The sequence below is a fragment of the Solenopsis invicta genome, chromosome 7 (genome assembly GCF_016802725.1).
Source record: "Solenopsis invicta isolate M01_SB chromosome 7, UNIL_Sinv_3.0, whole genome shotgun sequence".
Taxonomy (NCBI): Eukaryota; Metazoa; Arthropoda; class Insecta; order Hymenoptera; family Formicidae; genus Solenopsis; species Solenopsis invicta.
In genome coordinates this window covers 3,846,005-3,864,672 of record NC_052670.1, presented here as the reverse complement: position 1 = coordinate 3,864,672, position 18,668 = coordinate 3,846,005, and the positions used below count along the sequence as shown (strand labels likewise).

The 18,668-nt window shown below is 37.6% G+C and overlaps 1 protein-coding gene across 5 annotated transcripts in view; it reads right to left on the bottom strand.

Moving 5' to 3' along the window:
* Positions 1-231: 231 nt before the first annotated feature.
* LOC105199938 (homeobox protein orthopedia) overlaps positions 232-18,668 on the bottom strand; it is a 32,197-nt gene continuing 13,760 nt past the window's right edge. For all 5 annotated transcript variants that reach the window (XM_039451648.1, XM_039451649.1, XM_039451650.1 and 2 more), the window contains 3 exons: positions 9,627-9,801; positions 8,000-8,164; positions 232-4,915 (listed from right to left, as the gene is read on the bottom strand). In XM_039451648.1, the coding sequence (XP_039307582.1) occupies positions 4,593-4,915; positions 8,000-8,164; positions 9,627-9,801 (663 nt within the window). In that variant the 3' untranslated portion in view covers positions 232-4,592. The remainder of the gene's footprint in view (positions 4,916-7,999; positions 8,165-9,626; positions 9,802-18,668) is intronic.

The window sequence follows — 18,668 nt, the reverse complement described above, 5'->3', positions numbered from 1 at the left end:
TGGAAATAATGCAACATCCTCTGTACGATAAGAACATATGTAATCATGTATCTATAAATATAAAAACCTATATTTTCAAATAGAACTGAGTGTATTAGTTTATTGTATAAATAATTATCAACGAAAAGATTTGTTTCACAGACCAAAATTTATAATTTTGATCCGTCAAAATCAAGATTTATGAAATTTTTCTCGATAGGAATGGTCAATAATAGACGTAAGACAAAACCGTTCGATATTTTGATAATGATTTATTTTTTACACACTTAGTTGACCTCTATACACAACTATACAACGATGAAAATTAAAATTCTGTCTATTTACCGCTAATTAAGGTCATCGACAATAATGACTTGTGATAGAGATGCAATAAAGTCAGTCGATTCTCTTCCGATTCACGCGAATCTGAAGAATCGGGTGACGTCTGCGGACAGTACGATTCGAATTAACTTCTGCGCGAAATATCTAAACGTACGATCAGCAGAGGTCGTATATGTTACAAATCACTTGCAAAGAGTGACGTCCACACCTGCCACAAATCAAAAGGACGTCAACCTTCACTCGCGGAAATCTATCTACACACGCATGATAAATTAAATAAATACAGGAATTGTTCTTAAAGGGAGGTATCACGATCACCAAGGACACCGATCGGAGTTCTCGTACCATTTGGATCCGAGCTAAGAACGGGGAGGAACGTTCCAGTTGGCTGCATGAACATAAATTGGCGTATTGCTAGCGGAGAATACTGGCTTATAAAATATTCAGTTTTTGATCCAAATTTAAAATGAAAACTGAATGCTTGATATATTCCATATAGTATATTCTCATATTATATGTATTTCATTTTAAATTTTACACATATTTTATACAAATGCGCAAATTACGTCAACCATTTCACGTTTTTATTGAGAGAAAATTAAGAAGTGTAATGTCCGAAATTTCTATCTTATATTTCTATAATTTATCCGAATGACATCTACGTAGGAATAATCAAATAAGTTGAACTCCAATTATAATTGTCGATTCATTCATACAAATACCTCAGTAATTATTAGCAATATGTCAATTTAATCATGCAACAAGATAAAAATATACCGAATAGAACAGTTCTCCTTTTACGCGCTAAAAGAATGCATGCTCGACGACGAGGTATTGCACGAAGCATTCGTAAAATAAGGAACCACAAACACTCCGACGAACATCGTTTAAGGTCTTGCTTCCGTCCCACGTCGACGACAGGACGAAATCGAGAAGGGACGTCTCCACACCAACCGCCCGTATTTTTTTTTTTTGTACATTAAAAATCGTATACGTTCGTAGTGATACATCGACAATTGCCTATCTGTTATTCCATATTTATCGTTTAGGTTTACCTAGGTCTACCGTAAATTCGTAACTAGAATAGTCGACTTTTCGCAGCCGCTCGCAATCTACCACCGGTGCCGCTTTGGAATATCTTTCGCGGACCAATGTCGCCGTCAGAGAAAAGTGAACGGCCACCCCGAAATATATCACAATGTCCATGTATACTCACGTTCGATCGTAATGTTGATGTCATCATACTTATTACATTATTATTGTTATTATTAATATTAATATTATTATTATCGTTGTATAATAATCATTATTATTATAATTATTGTTATTATTATTGTTATTATTGTTATTAGACGTATACTTTATTTACAAAACTTACGTTTCGATGACAACAACGGAACAATGTGTATACTTATAGCGTGCCATAAAATTCCTCAGGAATGTAATACACGAATGTATGCTAATCTGCATTCATCATCGAAACGTTTACCATCGAGAGAAACGCGACGAATGATGTGCCCTATTATCTTAAATACTTATTAAAAGAAGCAAAGGAAGATCGTTCAACGCACTCCCACGAAAGAAATTATTATATGTATTATATTTGTTATATTTATTACGACGAACGTCCGTTTCTGCACACGAGATCACGTATGATCTCCGTCCGAAACGTAAAATCGATACAAGAAAGACTAGCTTTTCGTTGCGCATATTAACATGTAGCTCTTTGCTCCGCAACAGAATCATTGGGTCGCTCTGTCACCGTCTTATTACCGGAAAATCCAAACGAATTTTAATCGTGTAATTCTTTTTTTGTCCGCGAGTTAAATTTGTACGAATTTTTAATTGAGTTATTAACGATGCACATCGTGAAAGGGATCAGCATTTATGCTCATTTTAAAAGCAATTTCCATCTCCCATCGCACAGAAGATAAAAAGTTATGTCTTTCAAACAGACATTCTTTCTCGATTGTTTTAGTGTGGACAAACATGCGACGCAAGGATCCTATCGCGACTCTTGGAAACCGGTTTTTTGGGCAAACTTAAAACTCTGTCGAAGGAAAACGTAAACGCCGTAAGTTTTATTTTTAAAAAAATACCGTTTTCGAAGCAAAACTATGAACCCCTGCGTGCACAGTCTCAGATAAACGCAATTGCGACGCGTTGCAAGTCGAACGACCTGCGAACAAGAGCGGTCGATAGCTCCGTCGCAATTGCGATTCGAATAATGATAATTGCAGTAATAATACAATAATATACCCTATCACGTCAATATTTTTACTATATTTACACAATGCCGTGTATATATAATACTAAGATAACTTGTCGTATACATCTCATTGCACCTCGCCACGCCTTCCGCTCTCTGACCTCCATGACTCGAAAATACAACGTGCATTTTTCCCTGCGTTTCACCGTCGAGCGGGAAGTTCACCCCGGCGGCAGAAGAGACAGGTGTAAATAAAAATCACGTGGCGGAAAGCCACGCCCTAATCAGTTTGTCACCCTCATCGGAACGCAGTTAAATAATTTACAATTAGCGAGGCCTTAATCTCATCGACGTTTCTTTAGCACGAGCGCAGACACTCGAAATGCCTCTAACGAGGGCAAAACGAGCAGAGTTTAACGACTGCATTTTAGCCGCGACAAATCGTCCCTCCCCACTCCTGCAACGTGACAATCGAATCGAATTGTTTCACTGATCTCACTTGGAAGAAAATAAATTAACGCGCGTACAGTTACATAGGATCGATCGAATGACCGACGCGGACGTAATTACATTAATATATGCGTACTTAAAATAAACCATCCCGATTTTCTTTTTTTTACCAACGCCAACCCAAGAGTTTTCTCGCGAAGCTGATCATATTTATTAATTTTTCTCTCTTTAAGACTCTTCGTGTCACGAAAATCATTAATCTGCACAAATCACAATTCGTTCCTTCCTTTATCGACAGCTCGCGGTGAGATTACTAGGACAGAGCGTTCCATCGCTCGTAAAAACAGCCCCCATACTATGACGGATCATATTTTAATCATTGACATTCGGAAATACTCGGACTCATAATAATTGTAACGGGTTTTTAGTGACTGAAGTTCTTGATATTATAATGAAACCGGTATTATAAAAAACATCGGTCATTGCCGTTATTAAATATTTGGAGCTGTCATGATTATACGATAAATTTTTAACGATACTGAGCAAAATCCATTTTCGTTTTACTGAATAATTCATCGTTAACTGAAATACTGTAAAACTTTGAAAATCCATTTAGAACCAAAACTTTTTCAACTAGCTCTTGGAGAATCACGTAAATAAAAAAAAATTCACTGATATGAATGATTTGCGCAGCTAAAAGGTTTATGCCAATGATTCAGTTTTCTCCACAAAATATCAAATGACGCTTACGTCTCTTGCCATTTAAGACGTATTTGACTAGACACTATACGTTGGAAATATTTACCCATTACGTTCCTAATTAGGAAATCTCGAACGTGCAATTTTAATTGCTCCGTCATATACATCAATCTTTTTTACATTTATGGCATCAAGTCGATGGTTGGCCCGGCATCAGCAGGACACACACTTGCAGAAACCGTAGTCTACGTTATACATGTGTCACAATGGTCCTGGGAAGGCTATGATGATGAGAATCTGTATTGCGCAAATTGTTACTGTCGATAATGCCAGCAATTTCGATCCTCTACCCTGATTTTACCCTCAGCGCTAATTTATAGAAGAGTACTCCTTTCGTAGATTCTCCGTACAATCCTGATAATTGTTTCTTTCGATGGAACGAAAAGTTCACATGAAAAAAAACATGCTAGAAATACAGCGCGTTATATTAAATTTCTATAATCATCGATAAGACTTGTTATCGTTCCGTTAAATTTTTTCAGTGCCGAAGCACCCAAAATTACCTGACCATTCTAATTCTGTCGTTATTTGCTATGCTTTATTGGCTTTATATTAAATTCAAAAGGGTGAACGATTTTGGACCTTTGTCGAATTTAGAATAAATCGTTCTAATATCATCGATCTTGACCTCGTTACATTAGCTTTGACATTAAATTACAATAGCCAACTAGATAAATCTCGTCGGTCGCGCTTCCTCAGTCCCTCACTCTTTCGCAGAATCAGTCGCGGAAACGCAGTCTATCTTACGGTTGCCATTGACAGAACAGAGAGGAGTACTCGTTCCATGGATTATGGTAAGCTTCTACCGGCCGGCAGTTTTTTCCTCCGTGGAACCGAACGTCGGAAAGACGGTTCAGACGACGCCTTGATAAACAGGACTGTACTCCATGTCGTGGCCATACTGAGGTGGTCCAGGCGGCGGTGGCTGTGGACTGTACTGTTGCGAGGCGTCCGAGGCGCGACGCCTAAGCGCCGCGATGCTGTGAGCGCCTCTCCAGTCCGATCCCTCGTTCGCGGTCACGTCGGCTACACAGGAAACGCCACCACCTCCGCCACCACCGCTGCCGCTGCCACCGGAAGTCGTGCCCGGTGAGCCCTGACCGCAGTTCAAACCCGAGCCCATCCCGGTCTGACCGCCCGGTGGCGAACCTCGGGACGCCGACACGTGAACACCACCTGATAAATAGAAGAGAATCGGCTGATGAGTGTTTCTCTTCACGTGAAACTCTCTTCATTCGGTTATTTACATCGGTGCGAATTTACTGACGACTCAAACAGTCATTTAAGACTCTCGGCTGTCGAGGGCGCAAACTATCCCAGCGTGACTTTGTAAGGATACGTTTCCTGACAGTTTGCAATGATTGCTAAGCGATAAATGTATTTTGATAAATAGTAAATAACAAAGGATAAATATTTATTATCGTTCGCATAGTCAAGCACAAACTCTACTACTGCGGATGAGGCAATGCATCCCCGAGACGACTCAGGTAGAGAAGAGAGGCAATTTACAGGTGCGCGGCACCATGCACAGGTGCGGGAGCGAACATTTTTCGTTTCTCCGCTGAGGATATTAATACGGTAGGCTGACAAAAGCGCGTGGGGTGCGCTACCGGCCGTCGTAAAGTCGTTTCCGCCTCCTCTCGCGCGCCACGCTGGTGGGCTTCGAAAGACAACGCAGGAAAAGGGGCTTTTTTTTTATGGCGGTGCTGCGCCGAGCACAAATTTGCAGAGGACTATGGCAGCGGCCGCTTTTGAAAAGCCATTCGGAAGAATGAACGTCTAATGGCGACGATGTACGTGATTTTATGACCATTGTCGGTGATTCGTGCTGCCAAAGAGCGTATCCACCGCAATTCACCGCGCACGATCAATGAAAGTTTGATTCTGTGAATGCACAAAACGAACAACCGTGCCAAATGAAACTAAACGTGCGTAATTTGACACGTGTATTTCCATTTTCGAGAATAAATACCGAAATCATTGGCGCGGCGTGTATCAGACTAAAAACTTTCAACTTTTTTTGCACAAGCCACGCCGTTTTTTTATTTTTTTATTTTCGTGTTATTTTTTGTCACGTAGCTTGCGCATCGCTCGCGCGAGTTAAAAATCGAGTACTTTGAAACGTAATAATTTACGCATTACGGAGGCCAGTTCGCGCCAGTCTGGCGTGATCGTCGCGAGAGAGACGGCAAATGGAACTTCCCCGATCGACTAGGAACCGCACCACGCTGTTGAGTTACATTGCGGTGCTAATCATCATTGGTAACCGAAAAATAACGTTCTAGTCTAAAAGCTATTTGCTCTAAGTATTATCTACGGATAAAAGCGTATGGCTACGAGCCGAGACTGGACGGGTTCACCTTAAGGCCGCGTTCGCACACTAGGACGTACGTGGAACGTCGATTTTTTTTTCTTTTTCAAGTAACGCTACCGAGCGATAACGCTCGGTAATTGGCACCGTATAAACGTTACGTGCATGCATACGCACAAATATGCGACTGCACAGTTAACTTGCGAAATTGTGCTACGCCGGATTTTTAACGTAAGCTTCGGGTAAGTCCGATTTGGCGTCAGACTTTTGCGATTTGTGCATCAAATCTTTTAACTACGTAATAATTAATGCATCCGATATCATTTTAAGAGAGGAATTTCAGTTCGTGGTAACACAATTTTTGCTGGTAAATTTGGATATTTGATATTAATTTCAAGATCTCGTCTTTTCCTTCGCGCATGAATGATCTATCTGTTAAAAGATTTTGATAAGCTCGTCTGAACAGAATTCGTAATCGCGTTAATAAATTCATCTACTGGGTTAATGACCTGTATCAATGTATCTTAGCAAATACCAAAACGAATGAATCTATAAAGTGTGTTAATTATATTTCGTAAAAACGGTGTTGCATTGTAGCATTTTGTTTTTTTAATGTAATTTGCAAATTGCTGAAAAATAAGAGAAGAGAAAGATAAAAAAAAATTGTGTGAGACAAAAGGATGAAAATTTCTTTTTCTCTATTATCGGCTTTCTTATTACCCATATCTCGCAAATCTATTATTCCTTACATTTCATGAGCACTGGAGGTTCGATTTATCTAAGACAGATTGCCAGGTTATTATCCGAAGCTCTGATTTATGTTTCAATCCGACGTAGATATTCTGAGTTTCAACAATAAATACACTTTACTCGTATAACAACAAATATTGTACAGAATATTGTAAAATACAGTATCATAATAGCTATCAGCTAAGACTTTTCGGATCTCAGTATTAAGATTCCTTTAAAATTCGTTTTAGATTATTGAAGAGTACGCCACAATTTTGTACGTCGCGTTATACTTCGCAAATGATGTTTGCATTTATGAATGAAATCTCCGCTTTTACATTTTAACATAAAATCTTGGTATGGAATGCGTTGAATAGCAATCTCCGTGAAAGAAGAAATTTCACACGCGATTTATCCCCTTGAGTATAATATCTTTGAGGATACAAGGTCCCCGGGTGAGGTAAAACGTAACTCAACCAAGACAGGTTGCATCGAGATGTTATGGTAAACATACAGCGAAAGATCTCGCACCTAGGTGCGAGATCGGGCTTGGAGTTTGCCTGCGTAAATAGACAGGAGGACGGGGTTTATGTTTCTGTCTCAAATTCCTTACGTGCAGGCGCATAACCCCTTCGAACCTTAATGCACCGTAACGTTTAACGACTTCGTCAAAGAGACTTCCATGGTGCTGTTTGCACGTCGTCTTTTAGAGGACCACGGTTCCAAAAGTTTGGCAAGACGATTATCGGCACACGTATAAGCGGCCGGATTGACGCGAACGTTAAGATTCTTCTGGGTGTGTCTATTCGCGTTCGCACATGTCGCCAACTCGGTGACGGTCCACGCTACTTGAATAAGCAACGATGAAAAACGTCGGAACGTTATGTTCACTCGGGTCGTCTGGAGTAGCGAAGTACGATTGTAAAACGCTTTTCGTGTCCAGACAATCTTTCAATATGCATATTCCGAAACTTATTTTTACGAGGACCGTAGACGACGTGGGATACAACAGTGATGAGCAAACTAACACCGAGAACAATAAGCCTAATAAGATGTATGTATGATCTCAATTCAATAAAGTATCGATTTATTTTTTACTTAATTATAATAGAGAACAGTGATATTTTACCAAATCATATTTTGTTCATCAGATATCTGCTACAATAAACTTTGGCCTATAGGCATGTATACGTTTCTCGCTAGTACGCCTCACAACTTACCGATAGAATTGAGTCCATAATTGGTATGATAGACGGATTGCGACGGGCTGTTGATCGGGAGTCCGGAATTGCCGAGACTAAGGCTGGAACCTAAACTTCCCGTGCTTTGTTGACCGAGTTGCCCAAAGCCACTCATCGTCATGCCACTTTGCAACTGTCCAAGACCTACGGAGCAGATGAGCGCGGTTAAAATATGCGAGATGCAATTAATGTAAGATTACGGTGATGTGGGGAAATTCGCAAAAGAAATGGGAAGGATCGTTTGGTTATCGGTGTCATTGTCGATACAACCATCGGTGAACAACCGTAGGACCGATAATACGCAGTAAGTAATTTCAGCTGTCTCAGCCAGTGGACGGGCGAAATTAAATTAGGAGGCGAGCATCGTCGCGACTTCGTCTACGAGATTGGTGTTTCCTTCTCATGTTGCTTCTTCTCCGGTTAGCGCGTGAACGAGATGCTAATCATATCGCGCATTAAATGACATGACGAATTGTGTGCAATTTGCATAGACACGGATAATACGCTTCGATTAAATCGCAAACAAGAGCGCCTACTTCTTTGAGAATTTCCTTGTTCTCGTTACATTCGCGTTCTAATCTCGACTTGCTTTATCTTTTAAAACAAAATTAATTTTATTCGGACGTACATATGAAGAAATAAATGTTTGTAAAGCAACGAGACTAAAATCTACAGATTCAGATTAATTATTGTTAAAATATTGTACGGATTATATAAAATTATATTATATAAAATAATCACGAATTTCGGATATACGTCATTAACATTTCAAGAAAATTTAAAATCACTAATTTCATTCACCATCGATGTGAAAAAGTGAAGTTACTTGACGCTTGAACATAATCATTTATTTACGCCATTTATTTATTAAATGTTCATGCTCTCTCGAAACTGTTTGATTTATAAAAATGAAAGAGATTAAATTGCAAAAGTGTAAGTATTGACTTTACTAGATTTGCTTCTTTCCTCATAATTTTCTGTATTATCAAAATAGATTGTATAAGTATTTCATAAGACAGCGGATCAATTTAAGATGTCTAATTAGAAAATTAATGAAGAAATAAGAAGAATACGTAAGCAGACTAAAATATTATGTTTTTTTTTATACTAGAGAAATCCGATGCTTATGTAACATCGTTTTTATGATTCTGGATCTGTAAATATGGCAAAAAAAAAAGAAACACAACGTAAAAGAGATACACAATTTTATATAAATATATAAACCATTTAAAATTGATATAGTTAAATACTTCATATATTTCTATAAGTCGCAATATGTATTGAAACTGCGATATATATTATATGCATTACGGAGTACCATCGATATTTTATCAATGATCCATTGTGACATATGAAATTGATAGCTGCTACGGAAATAACTGTCGGAGAAGACGGTTTTTTAAAGGATTTCAGGAAATTCTGATATATAAATCTCGTTTTTAAACATGCACGGTGACAAATATCGAGTCTTTGTGAGTAATAATACAGGCAATCGAAAGCGCGTTTCCTGTCCTGGTCAACGTAAGCAAATGGATAATTTCTTTCATTTTTTTTTTATCTTGCGTTTCTTGGTTACAGATAGTGATAAAAGCTATTGATATCTGACCTGTTCCCATTCCCCATCTGTCCGCAGGAGTATGAAACATTCCAGTGCACAAGTCGGAGGTCATCGGTCCGAAGGGAGGCAAGCCGTGCGACGGTAGCAGCGATCCCGAGGACCGGAACACATTGGTCGTCTTCTTGCGTTTCTTCCACTTTGCTCGTCGATTTTGAAACCATACCTACAGACACACGGTAAGAGAATCGTTATCGGCAATCCGATGAAAAGACAATAAGAATTCTTAAAATCTTAAGAAAAAAAATATTACGATTATCTTATACTTTTTGTTAAATTCATTTGTAATGTAAGCATTCTTACATTTTTATTACTCATTCGATACTTTTTAGCTTTTTGCATTTTTTACTAACTTGTTAAATTAAAAGTAATTAGAAATTAATAGGGCTCAATCATCGATGAGCATAAAAAAGTCATCGAGCCAACTATTATCTTTACCACTGGACATTCTTTTTCTGTTTCTAACGAAATCGAAAATAGCATATCCGATCATTTCTTTGCCCGCCCTTTTTCCCGCGATAACATTTTTTTCCTCAATAGGACGCAACCAAATCCAACCATTGCGACGGTAAGATGTCCCTCGGTGTTACGACAATATCTTCGACCCCACCGCGGGTAGCTATTAGCCGACGTTATGAGCTGTTGATTCTGGCCACGTAGTGGCCCCCTAAGCTGCCGGGGTCCCGGGGACTTGATTTATTGATATCGCATGCAAAGCCCGCCTCTGTGTTCTCCGATATACCTACCCTCGCCCTATCTCGCCACCACCACCACCAACACCAGCGCACCACCACTACTCTACCAGTCTATCTCACTTTCTCTCTCTCTCTCTCTCTTGCTCCTATCCTTCTCCGCAGACTATAGTCCCTTTTCTGGCACGGCAGCTAGCACTATAGCCATCTCATATGTGCCCATAAATTAGTACTTTAGCATTAGAGCGCGGGATGCGCGCTTGCGCCACCGTACGCACCGTACATACGACCACACACGTACAGAAACAGGACACACACGGAGAAGAGTAGCACGGCGAAGACCGAGAGGGGTGGCGGTTCGAGGGGTAGGAACACCCTACGCTAACATACGAGGATTATACGAATCTAATTGGATATATGGGATTTACACGCTCCAGTATACACCTCAGGTATTGCAATGAAGCGATCGTTGCATTCTTATGCGCTCAAAGGTCCATTAATATTTGACACAAGATTTTGAAATCGGATCGGATTCATGAACCGGATGTAGGTGTCTTTAACTTGTCTCCTGTTGTCATCTACTGTCTCTCGAGTCTTATCGAAACTGATAAAACTCATTAACTTTACATATGTCATATAGCTTCATGGCCGTTGATGTGTTCATAAATGAATCGTTCGCTATTATTTTTTAATTTTTATCGGAGCGATTATGCACATATGTAAGATAATAACTCAATTCCGTAGCATCGTACATAATAAACGACTACGTGGAATTAGGTGATTATGATGATTTTAAGTAACTCGATGTGAAATCTTATTGCTCCATCTTTATTTTTAATCCTTCCTTATAAACTTATCTTTCTTAATTTTTAATTGAATACGAACAATGATGTCATTTTTGGCTAAATTAACGTTTATCGTCCCGTGATATTTGTCGGAGGTTCGTAACAGCTGGCGGGTCTCTTGACTCTCAAGGATGGACGCTCGTGACGAGAGAATGGCATTAGAGCTGGGTGGTGTTAAGTGCATTGGGACCGAATCAGCGTCTATATATCAGTCAGTGGCGTAGAATCGAATACTGCTCTCCTCCATCTCCATAAAATTCACTACAACCTTATAAAGGTGGATATATCTACGATTCTGCATACGTGAATGCGCATTTCTCTTCACCGATATCGGATTTGTTACTTCAAATGCAAATATAAGGATAAAAAACTCATAAAATTGTTAAACATCTAAGATAATTTAAGTTTTCGAGTATTTGTAGAATTGTATAATACAATATAACGTATTTAATTAATATGTAATTAATAAATACTCGATCGCATGCTCAATTTGTCATTTTACCAAATTTTACTGTCGTTAATATCAATTTTACTGTTGTTTATTTAATCGTTCAATATTTTCACTTACGCTAATTAAAATTCAAAGTTTATGTCTGCTAATTACTATTATATATTATACAAAACGTTTTTTCAATTTAACTTTTAATTTTTTTTTTATTTTTACTCATTTTAGAACATTTCTTCTGTACAATAAAAAAAAAGATTTCAGTTTGTCTACTTTAATTCTTCCATTTATCTGTATACAAAATGTATATCTCGTTATCAAATAAATAGGTTGAATGTGTAAATAAAAATTCACATATTTGAATAAAATGTTATTTCAATTTATATTTCTAATTAAAATGTTAATAAATGTTAAGTGAATTGAATACGTTAATTTCTTCTCAATTAACTTACGCATAACATCTCTTCAGACAATACAATCATCGAGGATATTGTAATATTACAAATATCAGAAAAATATTTTCGCTTTCAAATACATTTTCGATATTTTGTTTCTCAGATGTCCCGCAAATTTTCTAATTTTCGCAAAATATGGAATTTTTTTTTCCTCGTCAATATGCCCATTATTTTATTTTAAAGCAACCGTGACGTGCGGCGAAGGTAGGCTTTTAGCTGCCCTTTTCCGGGCTACCACGTCTTCGCGCCGTCGACGAATCGTCTCTCGACACGTCGATTTCACGGTAGAATTACGATGAAACCGCGACTAAAAGCCCGTGGATAATCCGCCGTTACGCGCCGATATATAGTCCAGAAGAGGGAAAAAGCACGAGAGACTGCCTATGCGCAAATCGCGCATTATCACGTACACTTCTATCCGGTGCGCAGGTGCATCGAGACTACACATGTATGGCAGAACTTCCGTTAATTAACGCAGGCGGATGCTAATGACTTCTGTTACGAAATAACAACGCGCGGACGAGTGCTTTCAACGCGCGCGTCTAATACCGAAAAGCCGAGCAATCGATGAGTTCTTTATTCATGTCTAAATCAAAGATTCATGCCAAAGAACGTTTGTATGCGAAAATGTCATAGAGCGTGTTCAGAGGCTCAAATTTACATTTGTAATTAATTATTAATGTCTAATTAATACCGCAGCAATTCCATAGATAAATTAAAATATTATTTCAATGCAACAGATGCAAAACAATAGAAATATTGATAACAAAATGAAAAATCATGGCATTCAAAAATACATAAAATCTTTATAATTGTAATCAGTCGAACGTTCATGCTTCAAATACAGTTCCTTTTTGGAATCAACAAATTGAAAGCTTTATATTAAAACTATTAATCGATGTAATTAAAATAATATAAAGATAAGTCGAATTCATTTCATAACGTCATTAATGAAATTTCAAAATTTAGAACTAATAAAAACGCAATTGCTCTAATTTTTTTATATTAATTAAGATAAACGTTCTAGTGACCGGACGTGTACCTATAACCAGACAATCACGAAAAAACTTATGATATGTTAATCTTAAATTTCTTTTTTATTATAATATTAAAGCTTAATTGTAATATTTAAATATTTAAGATAAAGACTTAATAAAGACGGCATTTGAGATTGATATAAGTGGTTGTCCAGATAAAGGTCCACGTCCGGTCACTGGGACGTTTACTTTATATCACAATGCCCGTTTTAATGACACTAGCTAGAATATCCAGAATTTTATTAAAAAAATTTATTAAAATTTTGTTTACGATAGCGTTTCACAAGAGTATTAATATTAATATTTTATACATCATAAGAAAGGTATAAATTCAAATATTTCTTATTCGTGTGCTAATGAATGATGTTTTGTCGATGAATGATAGACGATATCGCTGCTTCATTGTTAACGAGCGAATATTCCGAGAGGGGTATTCGAGGAAGAACAACTGGCATGAATCGTAGTTGAACACACCTTTCGATGACTAAGATGCCCTGACTGACGCCTTTTCGTAAGATATAAACGCTCTGGCGAGAAGCGAACCGGCGCGGCGGGTCAATTAGGAACATTGCTTTTTAAAAATTGATCAATCACTGCTTCGTCGGCGCGGGGGCGCGTGCGCCGTGGCAGCTGTTCCCAGGAAGCACCTGGGATCAGGATGAGGGTGGATACGGACGTTGCTGGTTTCATAAAATCGACATCGACTCTCCTAGTAATCCGGCTGCTCGAGATCGTGGACGCATTTCAAGTTGTACTAGTTGTATCGCGAAATACGGTTTTAATAACATTCCGAACGTGTGTTCCAGTAATGTCGCAGAAACATATAACAGCTAAGCTTTCTTTCATTTTTTCATAAAATCTACTCTTTGTAAAGTTTTATAAATAAAAATAACAATCGCAAAAGAAAACAGTCTCTTAGTAATTGAGAATAAATTAAATTAATTTAATTTAAGTAAATGAGTTCAAAGTAAAAGAAAGTTAAGAATTATTTACTTTTCTGTTGAAGAAAGAATATTTTCTTATACAAACGCCAACTTATATTTAATTATATTATTTATATGTCAATTTATCATATAAAAATTTCAAATAAAATATTTTCATATTATTTTATTCATATGAAATATATTTAATATAAGAATATCTTAATATCTTAGTACGTATATCAAGAAAGAATGCGATACACTTATTTGTTTAGTGCACATTTGCTCTTGCATGGTAAAAATTGCCATAAATTTATCCGCCAACATTTTTACACGAGAGGCTTACGCAAAATTTACATGACAGACTATTTACATTTATAATTCACTGTTCATTAATTTCGGAATAAAGTAATTCCGTTCGTTAAATGAATTATTTTCCATCGTTGAACGCGTATTTGGAATGTGATGGTGGTACACACGATCGATATTTCAATAATGATAATACATTATCAAATCGTATGTATTTCCAACAGAATTGCAAAATTAAAAAAAAACTTGTGGTTTTTTATCAGTAATCCATAAATGATTGTTTTTTTATCGTTCCTTTATTTATCGCTTTTTTATTAATGACATTATCAATTATATTTATAAGAGTTTGTAATTTTATTTCAACTTACTTAATTAAAATTAATAATTGATAACATTTCTATTTTATATCTTTAAAATAATAATTTTCGAACGATTGCACATATAACAATCAATTTCATTGAACAATAGATGCTTGAAATGTTCCATACGTCTCGGCTGGGAGTAGTTTCAGCAAATCAAACTATAATACTTCCCAGAAGCATTTCCGCAACGACAAAGGATCATAGAAGACGGTGAAGATCGCGATTTTCAGGACCTTTTCTATTTCTTTTCGTCGATCGCGAATGGCTTAGTTTAACTCCGGAGGAGCCCTCGAGTCTTCAAGGGGAGGCAAGAAAGGTGGCAAGAAGCGAGCATTGGCCAGGCAGGGGTGGTTTGAGGTTAGGGTGAGGTTTAGGGGGCAGGGAAGGGGTGGCGAGACCTCGTAAAGGGGGTTTCAGCAGGCGCTGATATAAATTGAGCTTGCCATCAAGGCAAGCGGCGGGATCTGCCCGAGGCCACAAGATATATAGGAGTAGCTTTCAGCACGCCATTGAAGAATAGTCCGACTCACTTCGCGGAAAAACGCCTCGAATCGCCACAAAACGAGATAACGTTTCTCTTTCTTGATTCTGCTCGGGATGGGAAAAGCTTTCCACGATGAAATCTTGATTCACTGTTTCAAATAGACGATTTACCGGATTAATATTTTGCAATGGTACAAGAAGCTAATAGTCCTGAATCCGATAAAACTATATAATCACAAATTAAATATTTGATTAATTAAGTATTCAAATTTTTAATTTACAATTACAGTACATTATTTTTTTTTAATAAAGATAATCAATTGCAATCTTTATCAAATGTGAAATATATTTGATAGAGAATTAAGAGTTTGATAAAAAAAAAAAAAATGTAATTTAAATCAATGATTGATAAAAAAATTAACATTGAGGTATCTTTCAAATTAAAATTAATAATATAAGTACGAGACTTATTTGTGCCAACAATAAATATATTTCATTATACTTTCTATATATTTTTAATTATTTTAACTTTGCAAAATTATTGATTGAGCGTCAATACACTCAAATTGAGGATATTTTATTCCTTTGCATTACTCTCATTTTTTTTTTTTTTTTTTTACAACGTGCACCCGTGAGTCAACGAAGGAACGCACGCTGGTCCAGGTGGTGATAAATTTAATGAAAATAAATACTACATAAGTTGTGTTTGCAGAATGTGACCCTGATTGATGACGGTGGTTGGGAGACAGTCTGAGGGTGGCAAGACGCATTACCCGGACCGCCCACTGTTTCATGTTGCGTTGCGCCGTCAGGAGAGATTTTCGCTACGCCATTAGTGAATCGCCTGACTTCTAACGTAGAATTAAAAATCAGTAGCTTTGATGTATCATTATGGTATGTTACATTATCATAATCTATCATGTCATACGACTATTGAATGTGACTATTATACATCGGGCAAATTAAATCTTTATACGAAGATTATCATCATCTTCATAGGAAATTTTAGATATGCAGATTTTGTAAAAACAACAATACATTTTACACTTCGAGTATTATTAACGAGAAAATAATAACTGTTTCATCAGCACAAATAGCGGGAGGGTGGGGTAACTTTAATAGAAGATTCGAAAAATTTATGGTATCAAGAAGAGAAACAGAGGCAGTTTCCTCTAGAGCACATAATCTCATAAAGGGTTTGACGCGAAACACGACGATAAAATGCATACTCGGTGCTCTCACATGCACCTCGGCCATAAACTTGATCCATTTATACTTTATTATTATTTCACGGGCGCAATATCGCCGGCTTACGATACCTGTCGTGAAATTAGCTCGAATTGCTCGTGGAACTGGATTTACTTGTTGGGATAAACTCGCTCGCAAAAGTCTATATGGCACCATACGTTTACGAAAATGCAACATACCAATCGTTTTCCAGAATCGCATCCTTCGCAGATACATTCATAATCTCCCTCGTCAACGAATATATTAAAACTGTATATCAAATTGCTTATCTTCTCATATTGTTCTCGTTTCTCACAGGATAACAAGCGATGCTGCTATTCCAGAAATATGTCCTTAATCAGTTTCTTTACAAGAACTATTTTATATGCCTCTAATGTAATAATTTTCGTTCTTATCATCGGATATTAAAAATTATGTATGCAATTTCTTTGTAATATTATTAGCAATAATATAATATTATATATATAAAATATAATAAAAAATATTATATAATAAAATAATATTATTGCTACGTATCGTATCGTTACTCTCGATAATGCAAATTCTTCTATATCAAACTATATAATTATTTAACATTTTCTCAATAACCCATAGAATGAACTTTATGTACCTCAGGTATGTACATCTAATTCTCAGTTCTTTAATTAATCGAGAGAACCAATGGACTTTCGCTGCTTCGAAATTATTCAGTGCTGCAGACGTCATAACAAAATGGGCGTTAGATGATGCTCCCTCGGGTCATCGCGGCGACACAATTTATCCATCGAGAACCCTAATGCCCTTCCGCGGCCCTGTTACCTCGCACGTCTACACGGGGATGCTTTTCTCCCCGGCCTTGTTACACACGCGCGCATCCGTATGCGTGTAACGTGGTTCGTGCCGTACCCTACACGCGATATTTTTCGGGCGGCGACACGTAAGAGCTAATATCGCGGCCTATGCATATTTATACGGCATTAAAAATCACCCCTCCCTTAAAATGCATAGACCACTGCATAGCAGAGGCGCTGGATCTTCGCAGCGCGACGCAGAAGCGGCAGAAGCGGCAGCGGCGGCGGCGGCGAAGCGAGATTCGCGCACGCGTTTTACGCTTTTTCATCGCTCGCCGAAGTTCCATTTCACGCAAGGAAGAATGAAATCGGTTTATCGATGTGAATTTTACGAACGTCATCGCGCTCATAAAATGTTTCAAATTTTTACCATCATGTTAACAAAGAGCGAATCTAAAACCAAATTTTTACAATTTTATTTTGACGCAGCCTTTGCTTGAGATACTTTGAAAACACGAAGCTATAAAATGGATCGTGTAACGAAAATGGATCATACGATACAAACAATTTCTAACTGATATCATTACGATGCCAATACGAATTATTTCATTTTATGTCGGACAAAAAAACACAGTAGACGGTTGTAATAAATTTATTTTATATCTATAACAATCTGTTTAATCAGTTGCGAGGATTTTCGGCGCAATGTTTGTTGCAATTTTGTTTTTTTTTTTTTTTACAGGAAGAAAGGAGATAAAAGTTGCTAGAAAAAGACACGTAATCACGCGAGAGCGTGACAATGATTTAACGCGACGCTCATTCATGATCGAGAGTGATTCGCGGCATAGTAACTTGACGCACGAATGTTTGATGCATCGTCGTAAAACACTCGATTGCCGCGTACACATGTCCGGCCATACGCCGAATGTGTGTATCCATTCGCAAATGCGACCGGTGATAGTTTATCGCGCGCAAATTTTACAGCTCAATATCGCATCTCGATCATATTCGACTTTCGATACCGCCACGCGCGATACCGTAACTCCGCGTTAAAGGTATTGATTTTGCAATAAACCTCTTCGGACTCGCGCTTCCTTCGCGCGCACAGCCGACCGGCGGAATTATCGACTCTTCGCGGGACGATATTACTCGAATCGGATATTTTCCAGGGTGTAATTTCTCTTTCATAAAAGCTTATCGATAGTGACGTGCGATATGACAAGGATGGTCTATCCTGATAAATAATTAACATTTTCGAAGGAACACTTTTCCAATCGAGCTGTCAACTTCTGAGATATTCAGCTTCATTGAAGCTTCTCTCCTATTGAATCGCACGCTCAAATGGAATAGACGAAGAAATCGCGCCAGCTTGTACATAATTAATAATTAATCGCGATTCATCACAATTATCTAATAATAACGATTAAAAAATCGATATCTATCGATAATTATAAAACTCGCGAATAT